Source organism: Staurois parvus, unplaced genomic scaffold (genome assembly GCF_062004578.1).
Source record: "Staurois parvus isolate SC_StPar_1 unplaced genomic scaffold, SC_StPar_1.0 ptg001960l, whole genome shotgun sequence".
NCBI classification, from domain to species: Eukaryota; Metazoa; Chordata; class Amphibia; order Anura; family Ranidae; genus Staurois; species Staurois parvus.
Window position 1 is genome coordinate 54,875 of NW_028319756.1, and position 15,241 is coordinate 70,115.

Consider the following 15,241-nt stretch of genomic DNA (forward strand, 5'->3'; position numbering starts at 1 on the left):
CTTATTTATTGAAAATTAAGGCAAAAAAAGGAGACAATTTGTTGAAATGCGTTGTAAATACAGAGGAAGGTAAAATGCAGATGTTTGTTTCCCTGGTACCATGGTCTTTAGATCAGGCCTGAGGGTTACGGAAGCCCTTTCATCCATCATGGACCTGTTCTTGCACCAAAAAAGGGCCCTCATTAGCTGTGAAGATGATGGATATTGAGGAACAGGCCAATCCAAACCCAATCACTGACCCTAAACTTGAAACCAAAGCTGGCCTTAATCCTAATTGACCATAGCCTTCATCCCAACACTGACCTTAACCTTGATAACGAAGCTGACCTGAATGCTAACCCTAACCTAATGGTGACCCTTAACATTTATCCTAAAGCGAATTCTATCCTTGATCCCAGAAATGACGTCAAGGTCACCATTAGGATCCAATTGCTGACCATAACCTGGATCCCAACACTTACCTTTACCTTGATGATCCCAAAGTTGTCCATAATCTTGATCCCAAAGTTGTCCATAATCTTGATCCCAAAGTTGACCCTAAATTTGATCCAACAGCCGACCCCAACCTCAATCCCAAAGCTGATCCTAACCTTTATCCAAAAAGCTAACCTTAACCTTGATCCCAATGCTGGTCCAAATCTTGAGCCCAATGGTGACCCCAACCTTCATCAAATCAAATTTAGCGTAATCACTCTGCTCATCCCTACTGTACACTTATGAATCGGAGGCTGGAGAGGAATGGAGCGTTTTGGGTGACGTATGCTGTGACGTAAATGTGTCTGTTACAGTGAGGAACAGAAGTATTTGAACCCCCTGCGATTTTGCAAGTTCTCCCACTTAGAAATCATGGAGGGTCTGACATTCACATTGTAGGGGCATTCCCACTCTGAGGACAGAATTTAAAAAAAAAATTCAGGAAATCCCATTGTATGATTTGTAAAGAATGTATTTGTCTCGCACTGCTGAACAGAAGTATTTGAACCCCTGAGAAGATCCGTGTTAATATTTGGTACAGAAGCCTTTGTCTGCAATTACAGAGGTCAGACGTTTCCTGTAGTCCTTGGCCAGGTTTGCACTGCAACAGGGATTTTGGCCGACTCCTCCACACCGATCTCCTCTAGATCTGTCAGGTTTCGGGGCTGTCGCTGAGCAACATGGAGTTTCAGCTCCCTCCAAAGATGTTCTATTGGATTTAGGTGTGGAGACTGGCTAGGCCACTCCAGAACCTTGATATGCTTCTTACGGAGCCACTCCTTGGTTCTCCTGGCTGTGTGCTTCGGGTCGTTGTCATGTTGGAAGACCCAGCCACGACCCGTCTTCAATGCTCTGACTGAGGGAAGGAGGTTGTTGCTGAAAATCTCACAATAAATGGCCCCATTCATCCTCTCCTTAATACAGTGCAGTCGTCCTGTCCCCTTCACAGAAAAGCACCCCCAAAGCATGATGTTACCACCCCCATGCTTCACAGTAGGGATGGTGTTCTTGGGATGCAACTCATCCTTCTTTTTCCTCCAAACACGACGAGTGAAGTTTAGACCAAAAAGTTCTCCTTTGGTCTCATCTGACCACATGACTTTCTCCCATGCCTCCTCTGGATCATCCAGATGGTCATTGGCAACCTTCAGACGGGCCTGGACATGTGATGACTGGAGCAGGGGAACCTTCAGACGGGCCTGGACATGTGATGACTGGAGCAGGGGAACCTTCCATGCAATGCATGATTGGAAACCATGACGGCGTAGTGTTCTACCGACAGTGACCTGTGAAACTGTGGTCCCAACTCTCTTCATGCCATTGACCAGCTCCTCCCTTGTAGTTCTGGGCTGATTCCTCACCTTTCTTCTCATCAGTGATACCCCACGAGGGGACATCTTGCATGGAGCCCCAGTCCGAGGGAGACTGACAGTCGTCTTTAGCCTCTTCCATTTTCTAACAATTGCTCCAACAGTTGATCTATTTTCACCAAGCTGCTTGGCAATTGCCCCGTAGCCCTTTCCAGCCTTGTGGATGTCCACAATTTTGTCTCTGGTGTCTTTTGACAGCTCTTTGGTCTTGCCCATGGTAGTAGTTGGCGTCTGACTGACTGTGGGGTGGACAGGTGTCTTTAAAGAGCTCAGACAGGTGCTACTAAGTGAGATTAATGAGTGGAGTAGAGGTGGACTATTTAAAGGCACAGTAACAGGTCTTTGAGAGCCAGAATTCTTGCTGTTTCTCAGGGGTTCAAATACTTCTGTTCAGCAGTGTGAGACAAATACATTCTTTACAAATCATACAATGGGATTTCCTGAATTTTTTTTTTTCATTCTGGCTCTGTCTCTCTACAATGTGAATTTCAGACCCCTCCATGATTTCTAAGTGGGAGAACTTGCAAATTCGCAGGGGGTTCAAATACTTCTGTTCCTCACTGTTTATCGATTGTCTGCTCTAACAAGCATCAGGTCAGTGAGAATAGAGAAGACATCTGCCACAGGTTTCCATTGATGTGGTCTCCTAAAATTTTTCTCTGCAACCAATAAGAAAGTGTACAGTCTTGTCTAAGGAATGGAACGGAGCTGAGGTGGACTTTATATATCTAAATCCCTCCATGACCTTCTCTTCTCCTGCATCAGAGCATCCATACCATGAACATGGACCAACACACAGAAGCATCCACTGCTTCCTATGGAAGTTTCCTGGCTGCCATCTTCTTCTTCTGACTTTAAGGAGACCTGAGGAACCTCTTGAGGCTGACTTACCTCTGGAACCTCTGACCGTTCCTATTGATCCTCTGGCATTAACACTTTCAAGCACTGATCTAGAACTTTCATGAGCTGCATATTTTTTGGATCCAGGGATTCAAATGATTGAAGCTGGAGGACCGGTATTACAGCCATATAGCATTTTCAGGAAGGAGGTGGGTAAAGGTGGCCCCCTGGGCCATCTTAGGACAGGTTTACTTATCTGCAAGCGTGGGAATCTTAAAAGACTCAGGGCTGCTGTTAGGAATCAAGGGGTCCCATACAGCCTGATAGGGCCCCCCCAAATATTAAAATTATATTTTCATTAAGAAAACACTAAAATCATTGTTAGCGGGCAGTGGGGGGGAGGGGGGGTATCAAATCCTGGACAAGGAAGGTGGTCGGTAAGGTGGGGGGAGGGGGGCAATTACAGGAACCGATCCCCCTGTGTCTCTCCCCGCAGTAGCTGAAAGCTGATGGGAGGGAGTTGATAAGCTACTGCAGGGAGGGACACCCAGGGGATCAGTTCCTCTAATTGCCCCCTGTGCTTTACCCATTACCTTCTCTCCTGCCCATAATTAGTCCCCCTGCTGGCCTGGGCTCCTAGGTACATGAGGACTGGTGCTAACCCCTCATCAGTGGCCCTTTACATACTTGATGCATGATGCTGCAGCCGTCCCCCCCGCCGACTCCAAGACCAAGAACTGAGCAATCACATGACCATTAATCACTCAGTTCTCAGGCCGCTCTGAGCAGAGAGTGGTAACCGTCAGGCTCCAGCTCTCAGCTCTGCCCCTCCAGCACTCACTGGTTGACCGGGCTGTGGAGGGGGTAGCTGAAAGGCTAAGGCAGCTGCCAGTCAGGCATCTGGGTTGATCCCGACAATATTGTCGAGATCCCTCCAGAGTCTGAAGCAGCTCTGTGGGCTGATTCTGGGTCACAGGAGTGCAAAAGGAAGTGCATTGCAGTGACCAACAAGAGAAGCATGGCCTGAAGAGCTTTGGCCATACTGCTCCTTGAAGCATCATGCACACTAGTACTGGGCCTGTGGCCAGCTAAGAAGGGAAGGCAGAGGATGGAGGTGACCAACAAGAGAAGTATGGCCTGAAGAGCTTTGGCCATACTGCTCCTTGAAGCATCATGCACACTAGTACTGGGCCTGTGGCCAGCTAAGAAGAGAAGGCAGAGGATGGAGGTGACCCACAAGAGAAGTATGGCCAGAAGAGCTTTGGCCATACTTCTCATTGAAGCCACCATGCACACTAGTACTGAGCCTGTGGCCAGCTAAGAAGGGAAGGCAGAGGATGGAGGTGACCACCTGGAAAACTAGATGTGGATGGCTGCAGGACTTTGGTTTTTGGCATGCCGGGCTCACTATTCATTTTCATGCTGCAGGTTGGTTGAACCCTGACATAAGCAAGTCATTTGCATGCTGGAGCCACAGAGAATTCACAGGGATTGGTCTCCATAACAGGTTCTCATGTCTCAGAGGGCCACCATAAGAAATCATTGGGTCCCAGGCAGCCCTGCTGGGTTTTTGCATTGACCAGATGGGGCCCAGGCCCTACACAGGAGCACTGGCTGTACCCCCCTCCTCCATAACAGGTTCTCATGTCTCAGAGGGACACCATTAGAAATCATTGGGTCCCAGGCAGCCGTGCTGGGTTTTTCCATCAACCAGATGGGGCCCAGGCCCTACACAGGAGCACTGGCTGTACCCCCCCCCCCCCCCCATTAGCAGCCCCTGCACTGATGTCACATTATGAGCAGGTGGTTGTAGCTTATTATCTTCTGCCTTGGTTGAGGTCACCAGAGCAGTGTAGCTTAAAGGCCATGAGATGGCCATGGACTGTTCCCAGAGATCCAGCAGCTTGTGATTGGCACATCCTGTGTCCCTGATAAGTGATTGTCCTGAGGTCAGACTTGCTGGTCCATGTAGTGTTCAAGGGAGTAACAAAGGGGAACAATTGGAGCGGGAGGAGGTGAATTCACATTCTGGAGAGTTTCCGGTACCCGTTTTGTCTTCGGAAGGGGAGCAGCATCAGTCTGGAGGGACATTCAGCGTGTCAGGTGACCAGCAGCTTCCTTCCATCGCTTCCCAGTCTGCCCCGCCATCGCCCCAAAAACAAGCCGCAGGAGGGCGACAGTCACTCTGGAACTTTGCTGAAGACCTCCAGCAGGAGAGGCGTGTAGCCCGGCTGGATGTCCCAGATGTGGAGGACCTGCTTGCTGTGCTCATCGCTCACCGTGCGCAATTCCGTCAGACACTCCATGATCTTCGCAAAGAGAAACCTGAAAAATGAGGAGTGGAGCCGATTATATTATATATCCAAACCAAAAGTAAACTTCGCCCTCTCTGCATGTCCTGGAGCCCATTGTCCTAACCTCACCTCGTGACTGGCTGCAAAGTTACAATGTACAGTCTGATCTCTGGGCTCCCTCTACAAAGTTACAATGTACAGTCTGATCTCTGGGCTCCTCCTACAAAGTTACAGTGTACAGTCTGATCTCCGGGCTCTCTGGGTGTTCTCCATGAAAAAAAGCCCTGTGGAGCTCCATGACCACACTTACCTGCACTCCTGAGTTCGTTGCTCAGACTCTATGTGTGACTTCAATGTCAATGCTAAATGCTCCTGGATCCTATCAACAGTTTCCCGGTCGGTGACACCAGGGCGATCTGCAACACACAAATGAAAAGGCTGCTAATGGACCATCACATAGAATGGGGAGCAATGCGATCATCTAATGATGGAAGATAAAGACTGCAATGTGTGGGGGAGCATGGAGATCAGACAGTGGGATTTATTCTCAGAGTCTGAGGCACTCAATTGGCAACCCTACAGAAAGACGGAAACTGGGCAATCTTCTGAGAGGGGAAAAAAAAGGAAGGGGACGTCTGTGTTCGAGGTACATTTTCAGAGCTGGAAATCTGGAGCGGGATGTGGTCATTGGTAGAGGAGGGGGAACATGGCAGTGAAGGTACGAATGGTGGATATGGGGTGGTCAGCAGCAGAAGAGAGGCCTAAGGCAGTGGTGAGTGGTAGAGGAGGGGCACATGGCAGTGAAGGCATGGATGGTGGATAGGTGGTCAGTGACAGAAGAGAGGCCTAAGGCAGTGGTGAGTGGTAGAGGAGGGGCACATGGCAGTGAAGTCATGGATGGTGGATAGGAGGTGGTCAGTGGCAGAGGAGAGGCCTAAGGCAGTGGTGAGTGGTAGAGGAGGGGCACATGGCAGTGAAGGTACGGATGGTGGATAGGAGGTGGTCAGCAGCAGAAGAGAGGCCTAAGGCAGTGGTGAGTGGTAGAGGAGGGGCACATGGCAGTGAAGTCATGGATGGTGGATAGGTGGTCAGTAACAGAAGAGAGGCCTAAGGCAGTGGTGAGTGGTAGAGGAGGGGCACATGGCAGTGAAGTCATGGATGGTGGATAGGAGGTGGTCAGTGGCAGAGGAGAGGCCTAAGGCAGTGGTGAGTGGTAGAGGAGGGGCACATGGCAGTGAAGGTACGGATGGTGGATAGGAGGTGGTCAGCAGCAGAAGAGAGGCCTAAGGCAGTGGTGAGTGGTAGAAAAGGGGCACATGACAGTGAAGGCATGGATGGTGGATAGGTGGTCAGTGACAGAAGAGAGGCCTAAGGCAGTGGTGAGTGGTAGAGGAGGGGCACATGGCAGTGAAGTCATGGATGGTGGATATGGGGTGGTCACCAGCAGAAGAGAGGCCTAAGGCAGTGGTCAGTGGTAGAGGAGGGGCACATGGCACAGATGGTGGATATGGGGTGGTCAGTGGCAGAAGAGAGGCTTAAGGCAGTGGTGAGTGGTAGAGGAGGGGCACATGGCACAGATGGTGGATATGGGGTGGTCAGTGGCAAAAGAGAGGCTTAAGGCAGTGGTCAGTGGTACAGGAGGGGCACATGGCAGTGAAGGTACGGATGGTGGATATGAGGTGGCCAGTGGCAGAAGAGAGGCCTATGGCAGTGGTCATTGGTAGAAGAAGGGCACATGGTAATGAGGGCACAGAAGGTGGATACTGGATGGTCAATTGTACAGGAGGAGGGAACATGGCATAAGGGCATGGATGTTGGATATACAGAGGTCAGCAGTAGGGAAGGGGCACATGGAAGTGAGAGCACAGATGGTGGATATGAGGTGGTTAGTGGTAGAGCCAAAGAAACATGTCAGTTAGAGCACAGATGGTGGATATGGAAAGGAGGATGGGAACAACGGTAGATGATGAACCTCAAACACAGATGTCCCTTCCTCTACCACTGACCACTGAGGGTAGAAATTGTAGACATGGGATGGTCAATAGCAGTGAGGGCACAGTCAGTACATATGGGGTGATCAGGGGAAGAGAATCAACAGCGTGAGCACAAATGTTGGATATGGGGTGGTCAGTGATACAGAAGGGGCACATGGCTATGAGGGCACAGAGGGCAGGTGTTTGGTGACCAATGGCAGAAGAGGGAACATGACAGTAAGGGCATGGATGGTGGATGTGGGGTAGTCAGTGGTAGCGAAGGGGCGCATAGCAGTGAGCAGATGGTGGTTATATAGGAAGGTTGGTGGGAGAACAGGAGCACATGGCAGTGACAGCGTGGATTGTGGATATGGAGTAGTCAGGAGTAGAGAAGGGGCACAGGGCAGTGAGGGCACAGCTGGTGGATATGAAATATCAATGGTAGAGAAGGGGCAGTGGGCACACAGATGGTGAATTTGGGGTGGTCAGTGATAGAGAAGGGGCACATGCCAATGAGGACACAGATGGTGGATATGGGGTGATCAGTGGATGAGGAGGAGCACATGGCAGTAAGGGTACGGGGTGTTCGGTAGTAGTAAGGGTATGGATGGATATGGGGTGCTCAGTGGTAGAGAAGGGGCACGTGCCATTTAACAAGAATATGGGGTGGTCATTGGCAGATGAGGGACACATGGCAGTGAGGGCACTGAGGGTGGATACGGGGTGGTCAGTGGTACAGAAGGGGCACATGGCAGCAAGGGCACTGATAGTAGATATGAGGTGGTTAGTGGTAGAAGAGTGGCGCATGGCAGGGAGGGCACTGATCATGGATATGAGGTGGTCATAGGTAGAAGAGTGGCATATAGCAGGGAGGGCACTGATCATGGATATGGGGTGGTCAGTGGTAGATGAGTGGTGCATGGCAGGAGGGCACTGATCATGGATATGAGGTGGTCATAGGTAGAAGAGTGGCACATGGCAGGGAGGGCACTGATCATGGATATGAGGTGGTCATAGGTAGAAGAGTGGCGTATAGTAGGGAGGGCACTGATCATGGATATGGGGTGGTCAGTGGTAGATGAGTGGTGCATGGCAGGAGGGCACTGATCATGGATATGAGGTGGTCATAGGTAGAAGAGTGGCACATGGCAGGGAGGGCACTGATCATGGATATGAGGTGGTCATAGGTAGAAGAGTGGCGTATAGTAGGGAGGGCACTGATCATGGATATGGGGTGGTCAGTGGATGAGGAGGAGCACATGGCAGTAAGGGTACATTTGATGTATATGCGGTGTTCAGTGGTAGTAAGGGCATGGGTAGTGGACATGGGGTGGTTAATTGAAGAGGAGCACTTGGCATTAAGGGCACTGATGGTGGATATGGGGTGGTCAGTGGTAGAAGAGTGGTGAATGGCAGGGAGGGCACTGATCATAGACATTGGGTGGTCATAGGTAGAAGAATGGCGCATGGCAGGGAGGGCACTGATCATGGATCTGGGGTGGTCAGTGGTAGAAGAGTGGTGCATGGCAGGGAGGGCACTGATCATGGATATGGGGTGGTCAGTGGTAGAAGAGTGGCGCATGGCAGGGAAGGCACTGAACATGGATATGAGGTGGTCAATGGTAGAAGAATGGCATATGGTAGGGAGGGCACTGATCATGGATATGTGGTGGTCAGTGGTAGAAGAATGGCGCATGGTAGGGAGGGCACTGATCATGGATATGTGGTGGTCAGTGGTAGAAGAATGGCGCGTGGCAGGGAGGGCACTGATCATGGATATGAGTTGGTCAGTGGTAGAAGAGTGGCGCATGGCAGGGAGGGCACTGATCATGGATATGGGGTGGTCAGTGGTAGAAGAGTGGCGCATGGCAGGGAGGGCACTGATCATGGATATGGGGTGGTCAGTGGTAGAAGAGTGGCACATGGCAGGGAGGGCACTGATCATGGATATGGGGTGGTCAGTGGTAGAAGAGTGGTGCATGGCAGGGAGGGCACTGATCATGGATATTGAGTGGTCAGTGGACGAGGAGGAGCACATGGCAGTAAGGGTACATTTGATGTATATGCGGTGTTCAGTGGTAGTAAGGGCATGGGTAGTGGACATGGGGTGGTTAATTGAAGAGGAGCACTTGGCATTAAGGGCACTGATGGTGGATATGGGGTGGTCAGTGGTAGAAGAGTGGTGCATGGCAGGGAGGGCACTGATCATGGACATTGGGTGGTCAGTGGTAGAAGAGTGGTGCATGGCAGGGAGGGCACTGATCATGGATCTGGGGTGGTCAGTGGTAGAAGAATGGCGGATGGTAGGGAGGGCACTGATCATGGATCTGGGGTGGTCAGTGGTAGAAGAGTGGCACATGACTGTGCAGGGTAGCAGAGATAGACCAGGACACATGAAAAAATACCAATCAGTACGGAAGATGGCGGCACAAATAGTATGAAAGATGGAAGAGGGTATGGAAGCTGTGAGCCCGGCTCTGCCAATACCGGAGGAGAACAGACAGAGGGCCTGCATCAGTGCATATTCCTCCATCTTCAGGTTGAGCTTCTTCAGCATACAGTGAAATCTAATCAGCGGCTCCAGGAAGAATTGGCGGAATCCGGCTGGAGGGAGATACGGAAGAGAAGGAATGTCAATGGAGATTTAAAGTGGCACTCCAGCCAAAGATTTGAATAGATGTCAATATACATAATTTCACCAAACTGGGAGGAAGAAGACAAAAATCTTGGAACTGAGCTCAGAGCTGGGCCCCGGAGCAGATGAACACGCACCCAGCGCCATGTCCCGGAGGTTGTACGTGATCCTGCCGCACTCCCAGCTACACGTCATCGGGTTAAATACGGTGTTGAATCGGATTACACACATCTCAAGCGCGCTGCCCTTCAGGAGTGCAATCTGATCATCGATAGACAGAGTCCTGGGAAGAGCGACAACAGCGTGACATCAGCCTCCCTACTTACCAGTCACACACCATTATTATACATTTATATAGCTCTCACATATACCACAGCGCTGTACAGAAATCACTGAGCCAGTCCCATCAGTCTCTGTGCCAGAGGAGCTTACACTCTAATGTTCCCTCCCCCACAGTCCCATCAGTCTCTGCACCAGAGGAGCTTACACTCTAATGTCCCCTCCCCCACAGTCACATCAGTCTCTGTACCAGAGGAGCTTACACTCTAATGTCCCCTCAACCCACAGTCACATCAGTCTCTGGGAGGAGCTTACACTCTAATGTCCCCTCCCACACAGTCACACACTGTTATTATTATACATGTATATAGCACTGACCTATACCGCAGAGCTGTACAGAGATCACTGAGCCAGTCACATCAGTCTCTGTGCCAGAATTTGTACATCCAAATTGGGGGAAGGGTTTGGGAATTACAGTTCTTAAGAGTAACCATCCCCCCTTTTTCAAGGGAACAGTAGTAACTGTACAATTGAATCAAAAGCTGTTTCATGGCCAGGTGTGGGCTACTCCATTATTTTTTCATCAATTAAGCAGGTAAAAGGTCTGGAGTTGATTCTAAGTGTGGGATCTGCATTTGGAATCTATTGCTGTGAACCTCCATCATGCGTTCATAGGAGCTGTCCATACAAGTGACACCGGCCATTGTAAGGCTTCAAAAACGAGACCAATCCATAAGAGATCGCAGCAACATTAGGAGTGGCCAAATCAACAGTTTGGTCCATTCTGAGGAAAGAAGAACGCACTGGTGAGCTCAGCAACATGACAAGCCATGGACGTCCATGGAAGACAACAGTGGTAGATGATTGCAGGATCCTCTCTATAGTAAAGAAAACCCATTCACAACATCCAGGCAAGTGAAGGACACTCTCCAGGAGGTGGGCGTATCATTGTCAAAGTCTACAATCAAGAGAAGACTTCACGAGAGCAAATACAGAGGGTTCACCACAAGGTGCAAACCATTCATAAGCCTGAAGAATAGAAAACCCAGATTAGAATTTGCCAAAAAACATCTAAAAAAGCCAGACCAGTTCTGGAAAAGCATTCTTGGGACGGATGAAACTAAGATGAATCTGTACCAGAATGACGGGAAGAGAAAAGTGTGGAGAAGGATTGGAACAGCTCATGATCCAAAGCACACAACGTCATCTGTAAAACATGGTGGAGGCAGGGTGAAGGCATGGATGGAGGCGGTGTGATGGCATGGGTGGAGGCAGTGTGATGACATGGATGGAGGCGGTGTGATGACATGGGCGGAGGCAGGGTGATGGCATGGTGGAGGCAGGGTGATGGCATGGTGGAGGCAGGGTGATGGCATGGTGGAGGCAGTGTGATGGCATGGGTGGAGGCAGTGTGATGACATGGGCGGAGGCAGTGTGATGACATGGGCGGAGGCAGTGTGATGGCATGGTGGAGGCAGTGTGATGGCATGGGTGGAGGCAGTGTGATGGCATGGGTAGAGGCAGTGTGATGGCATGGGCGGAGGCAGTGTGATGACATGGGCGGAGGCAGTGTGATGACATGGGCGGAGGCAGTGTGATGGCATGGGCGGAGGCAGTGTGATGGCATGGGCGGAGGCGATGACATGGGTGGAGGCAGTGTGATGACATGGGTGGAGGCAGTGTGATGACATGGGTGGAGGCGGTGTGATGACATGGATGGAGGCGGTGTGATGACATGGATGGAGGCGGTGTGATGGCATGGGTGGAGGCAGGGTGATGGCATGGTGGAGGTAGGGTGATGGCATGGTGGAGGCAGTGTGATGGCATGGTGGAGGCAGTGTGATGACATGGATGGAGGCGATGACATGGGTGGAGGCAGTGTGATGACATGGGTGGAGGCAGTGTGATGACATGGGTGGAGGCGGTGTGATGACATGGGTGGAGGCGGTGTGATGGCATGGGTGGAGGCAGGGTGATGGCATGGGTGGAGGTAGTGTGATGGCATGGGTGGAGGCAGGGTGATGACATGGGTGGAGGCAGTGTGATGGCATGGGTGGAGGCAGTGTGATGGCATGGGTGGAGGCAGGGTGATGACAAGGGTGGAGGCAGTGTGATAGCATGGGTGGAGGCAGGGTGATGACATGGGTGGAGGCAGGGCGATGACATGGGTGGAGGCAGGGCGATGGCATGGTGGAGGCAGGGTGATGGCATGGTGGAGGCAGGGTGATGGCATGAGGGGAGGCAGGGTGATGACATGAGGGGAGGCAGGGTGATGACATGAGGGGAGGCAGTGTGATGGCATGGGTGGAGGCAGGGTGGATGGCATGGGTGGAGGCAGTGTGGTGGCATGGGTATGCATGGCTTCCAGTGGCACTGGGTCATTGGTGTTTATTGAAGATGTGACAGAAGACAGAAGCAGCCGGATGAATTCTGCAGTGTTTACAGATATACTGTCAGCCCAGATTCAGCCAAATGCAGCAAAGTTGATTGGATGGCGCTTCACAGTACAGATGGACAATGATCCAAAAGACACTGCAAAAGCAACCCAGGAGCTTCTGAAGGAAAAGAAGTGGAATATTCTGCAATGGCCGAGTCACTCACCTGATCTCAACCCCATTGAGCATGCATTTCACTTGCTGAAGGCAAAACTAAAGGCAGAAAGACCCACAAAGAACAACTGAAGACAGCTGCAGTTAGAGCCTGGCAAAGCATCAGAAAGGAGGAAACCCAGTCTTTGGTCATGTCCATGGGTTCCAGACTTCAGGCAAAGCATCAGAAAGGAGGAAACCCAGTCTTTGGTCATGTCCATGGGTTCCAGACTTCAAGCAGTCATTGCCAGTAAAGGATTCTCAACAACATATTACAAATGAACATTTTATTTATTATTATATTCATTTGTTTTAATTTATTCCGGTGGCATACAGAGCCAAAAGTATGAAAATTGTGCCTGTGTCCAAATATATATGGACCTAACTGTATACTGCAGAGCTGTACAGAGATCACTGAGCCAGTCCCATCAGTCTCTGTACCAGAGGAGCTTACACTCTAATGTCCCCTCCCCCCACAGTCCCATCAGTCTCTGTACCAGAGGAGCTTACACTCTAATGTCCCCTCCCCCACAGTCACATCAGTCTCTGTACCAGAGGAGCTGACGCTCTAATGTCCCCTCCCCCACAGTCACACACTATTATTATTATACATCTATATAGCTCTGACATATACCGCAGTGTAGTACACAGAACAGTACCTGAAGCGTGGCACGATTTTGGCAAAGCTGATGACTCCCTCAATCACATAGGTGACGAGGTCGGAGATATGAGGTAACATGCTGAAGATGTTGGAGGAGGAATCCTGGGAGAAGTCTGTGAGGTCCACCTGCCGTCTGACTGGCTGGAAGATATAAAAAAAATTGGTGATGGAGGCTGGGGAGGAAAGAGCTAGATGATGCTGGATGCCCCCCCAGCCAGGAAATGAGGCGGAGCTCTCTCTGACTGGCTGCAGCTTCTAATGCACACTGTGAGAAGCTCCCAGTGTGCGGTGAAATCAGGAGGAAGCCGTTGCAGTCCAGCTGAGGAGCCGGTTACATTGTTACATTTCCGAATTGTAACAAACATTTCCTAATAGGGAACCTGTCATACTATGGAAGGATGTATTGCTGACTTTTCCTTCAAGGTTCCTGTTCCAGAGCCGTCACTGTGATCCTGCTGAACCGGAGCAAACATGGGAGGACACACGTTCAGACAGCTGAGGCTCGGCAGTCTGTGAGGGACAGTCAGAGTCCTGGAGGAGAATGAAAGCCCCGGAACTGGGAAAAAGAAGTCAGCAATCCTCCCCCGCTCTCCCTTTTATCGCCATCACATGACCTCACATACCCGGAAATTGCTGAAACAGGCGAAGTTGGAGTCGAAGGTTTTCTTCTGGGCTTCTGCGAGCTGCTCCACCAGCAACCGCTGCTCCTCCGTCAGCCCAGGATTGGGGGAGAAGCTCTGCACCAACCTCTGCTTCTTCCTAATGAGCGCCCGCCGCAGCTCCACCGCCTCGTCCGACATGATCACTGCCGGAAAATGACAAGTGTGAGAACCCTGACCTCCCACCATTCCTCCAACTGACACCAACGACAGGCGCCATTCCTCCAACCGACACCGGGCGCCATTCCTCCCACCGACACCGACGATGAGCGTCATTCCTCCCACCGACACCGACGACAGGCACCATTCCTCCCACCGACACCGACAGGCACCATTCCTCCCACCGACACCGACGACAGGCACCATTCCTCCCACCGACGACGGGCGCCATTCCTCCAACCGACACCAGGCGCCATTCCTCCCACCGACACCGACGATGGGCACCATTCCTCCCACCGACGACGGGCGCCATTCCTCACAACAACTGGCGCCATTCCTCCCACCGACGAAGGGCGCCATTCCTCCCACCGACAACAGGCGCCATTCCTCCCACTGACACGGACGATGGGCGCCATTCCTCCCACCGACAACTGGCGCCATTCCTTCCACCGACACCGACGACAGGCGCCACTTCTCCCACCGACACCAGGCACCATTCCTCCCACTGACACCAACGACGGGCGCCATTCCTCCCACCGACACCGACGACAGGCGCCATTCCTCCCACCGACACCGACGACAGGCGCCATTCCTCCCACCGACAACTGGCGCCATTCCTTCCACCGACACCGACGACAGGCGCCATTCCTCCCACCGACACCGGGCGCCATTCCTCCCACTGACACCAACGACAGGCGCCATTCCTCCCACCGGCGACGGGCACCATTCCTCCCACCGACACCGACGACGGGCGACATTCCTCCCACCGACACCGCCAACGGGCGCCATTCCTCCCACCGACACCGACGACGGGCACCATTCCTCCCACCGATACCGACGACGGGTGCCATTCCTTCCACCGACACCGACGACGGGCGCCATTCCTCCCACCGACGACGGGCGCCATTCCTCCCACCAACATTCCTCCCACCGACACCGCCGACGGGCGCCATTCCTCCCACCGACACCACCGACATTCCTCCCACCGACACCGCCGACGGGCACCATTCCTCCCACCGACGACAGGCGCCATTCCTCCCACCGACGACAGGCGCCATTCCTTCCACCGACGACAGGCGCCATTCCTCCCACCGACACCGACGACAGGCGCTATTCCTCCCACCGACACCGACGAAGGGCGCCATTCCTCCCACCAACACCGACGACAGGCGCCATTCCTCCCACCGACACCGAAGACAGGCGCTATTCCTCCCACCAACACCGACGACAGGCGCTATTCCTCCCACCGACACCAACAGGTGCTATTACTTCCACTGACACCAATGATGGGGCTCTATTCCTCCCACTG

The 15,241-nt window shown here is 52.0% G+C and overlaps 1 protein-coding gene across 1 annotated transcript; it reads right to left on the bottom strand.

The window, feature by feature from the left end:
* Positions 1-2,323: 2,323 nt before the first annotated feature.
* LOC149433139 (nuclear receptor subfamily 1 group I member 2-like) lies at positions 2,324-13,914 on the bottom strand. The gene is made up of 6 exons (XM_089664605.1): positions 13,738-13,914; positions 13,113-13,255; positions 9,724-9,869; positions 9,439-9,555; positions 5,289-5,394; positions 2,324-5,009 (listed from the first exon to the last, which is right to left on the bottom strand). Exons 1-6 carry the CDS (start codon positions 13,912-13,914, stop codon positions 4,865-4,867), a joined length of 834 nt encoding a protein of 277 aa, XP_089520731.1. The 3' UTR covers positions 2,324-4,864.
* Between the last annotated feature and the right edge of the window lie 1,327 nt (positions 13,915-15,241).

Excerpts from the sequence above, each read along its gene's own strand:
- LOC149433139 (XM_089664605.1), bottom strand. The coding sequence starts at position 13,914 with ATGTCGGACGAGGCGGTGGAGCTGCGGCGGGCGCTCATTAGGAAGAAG. Across the intron at positions 9,556-9,723 it reads CCTCCGGGACATGGCGCTGG|CCGGATTCCGCCAATTCTTC; the intron begins GTGCGTGTTCAT and ends ATCTCCCTCCAG. Across the intron at positions 5,010-5,288 it reads CAACGAACTCAGGAGTGCAG|GTTTCTCTTTGCGAAGATCA; the intron begins GTAAGTGTGGTC and ends CTCATTTTTCAG.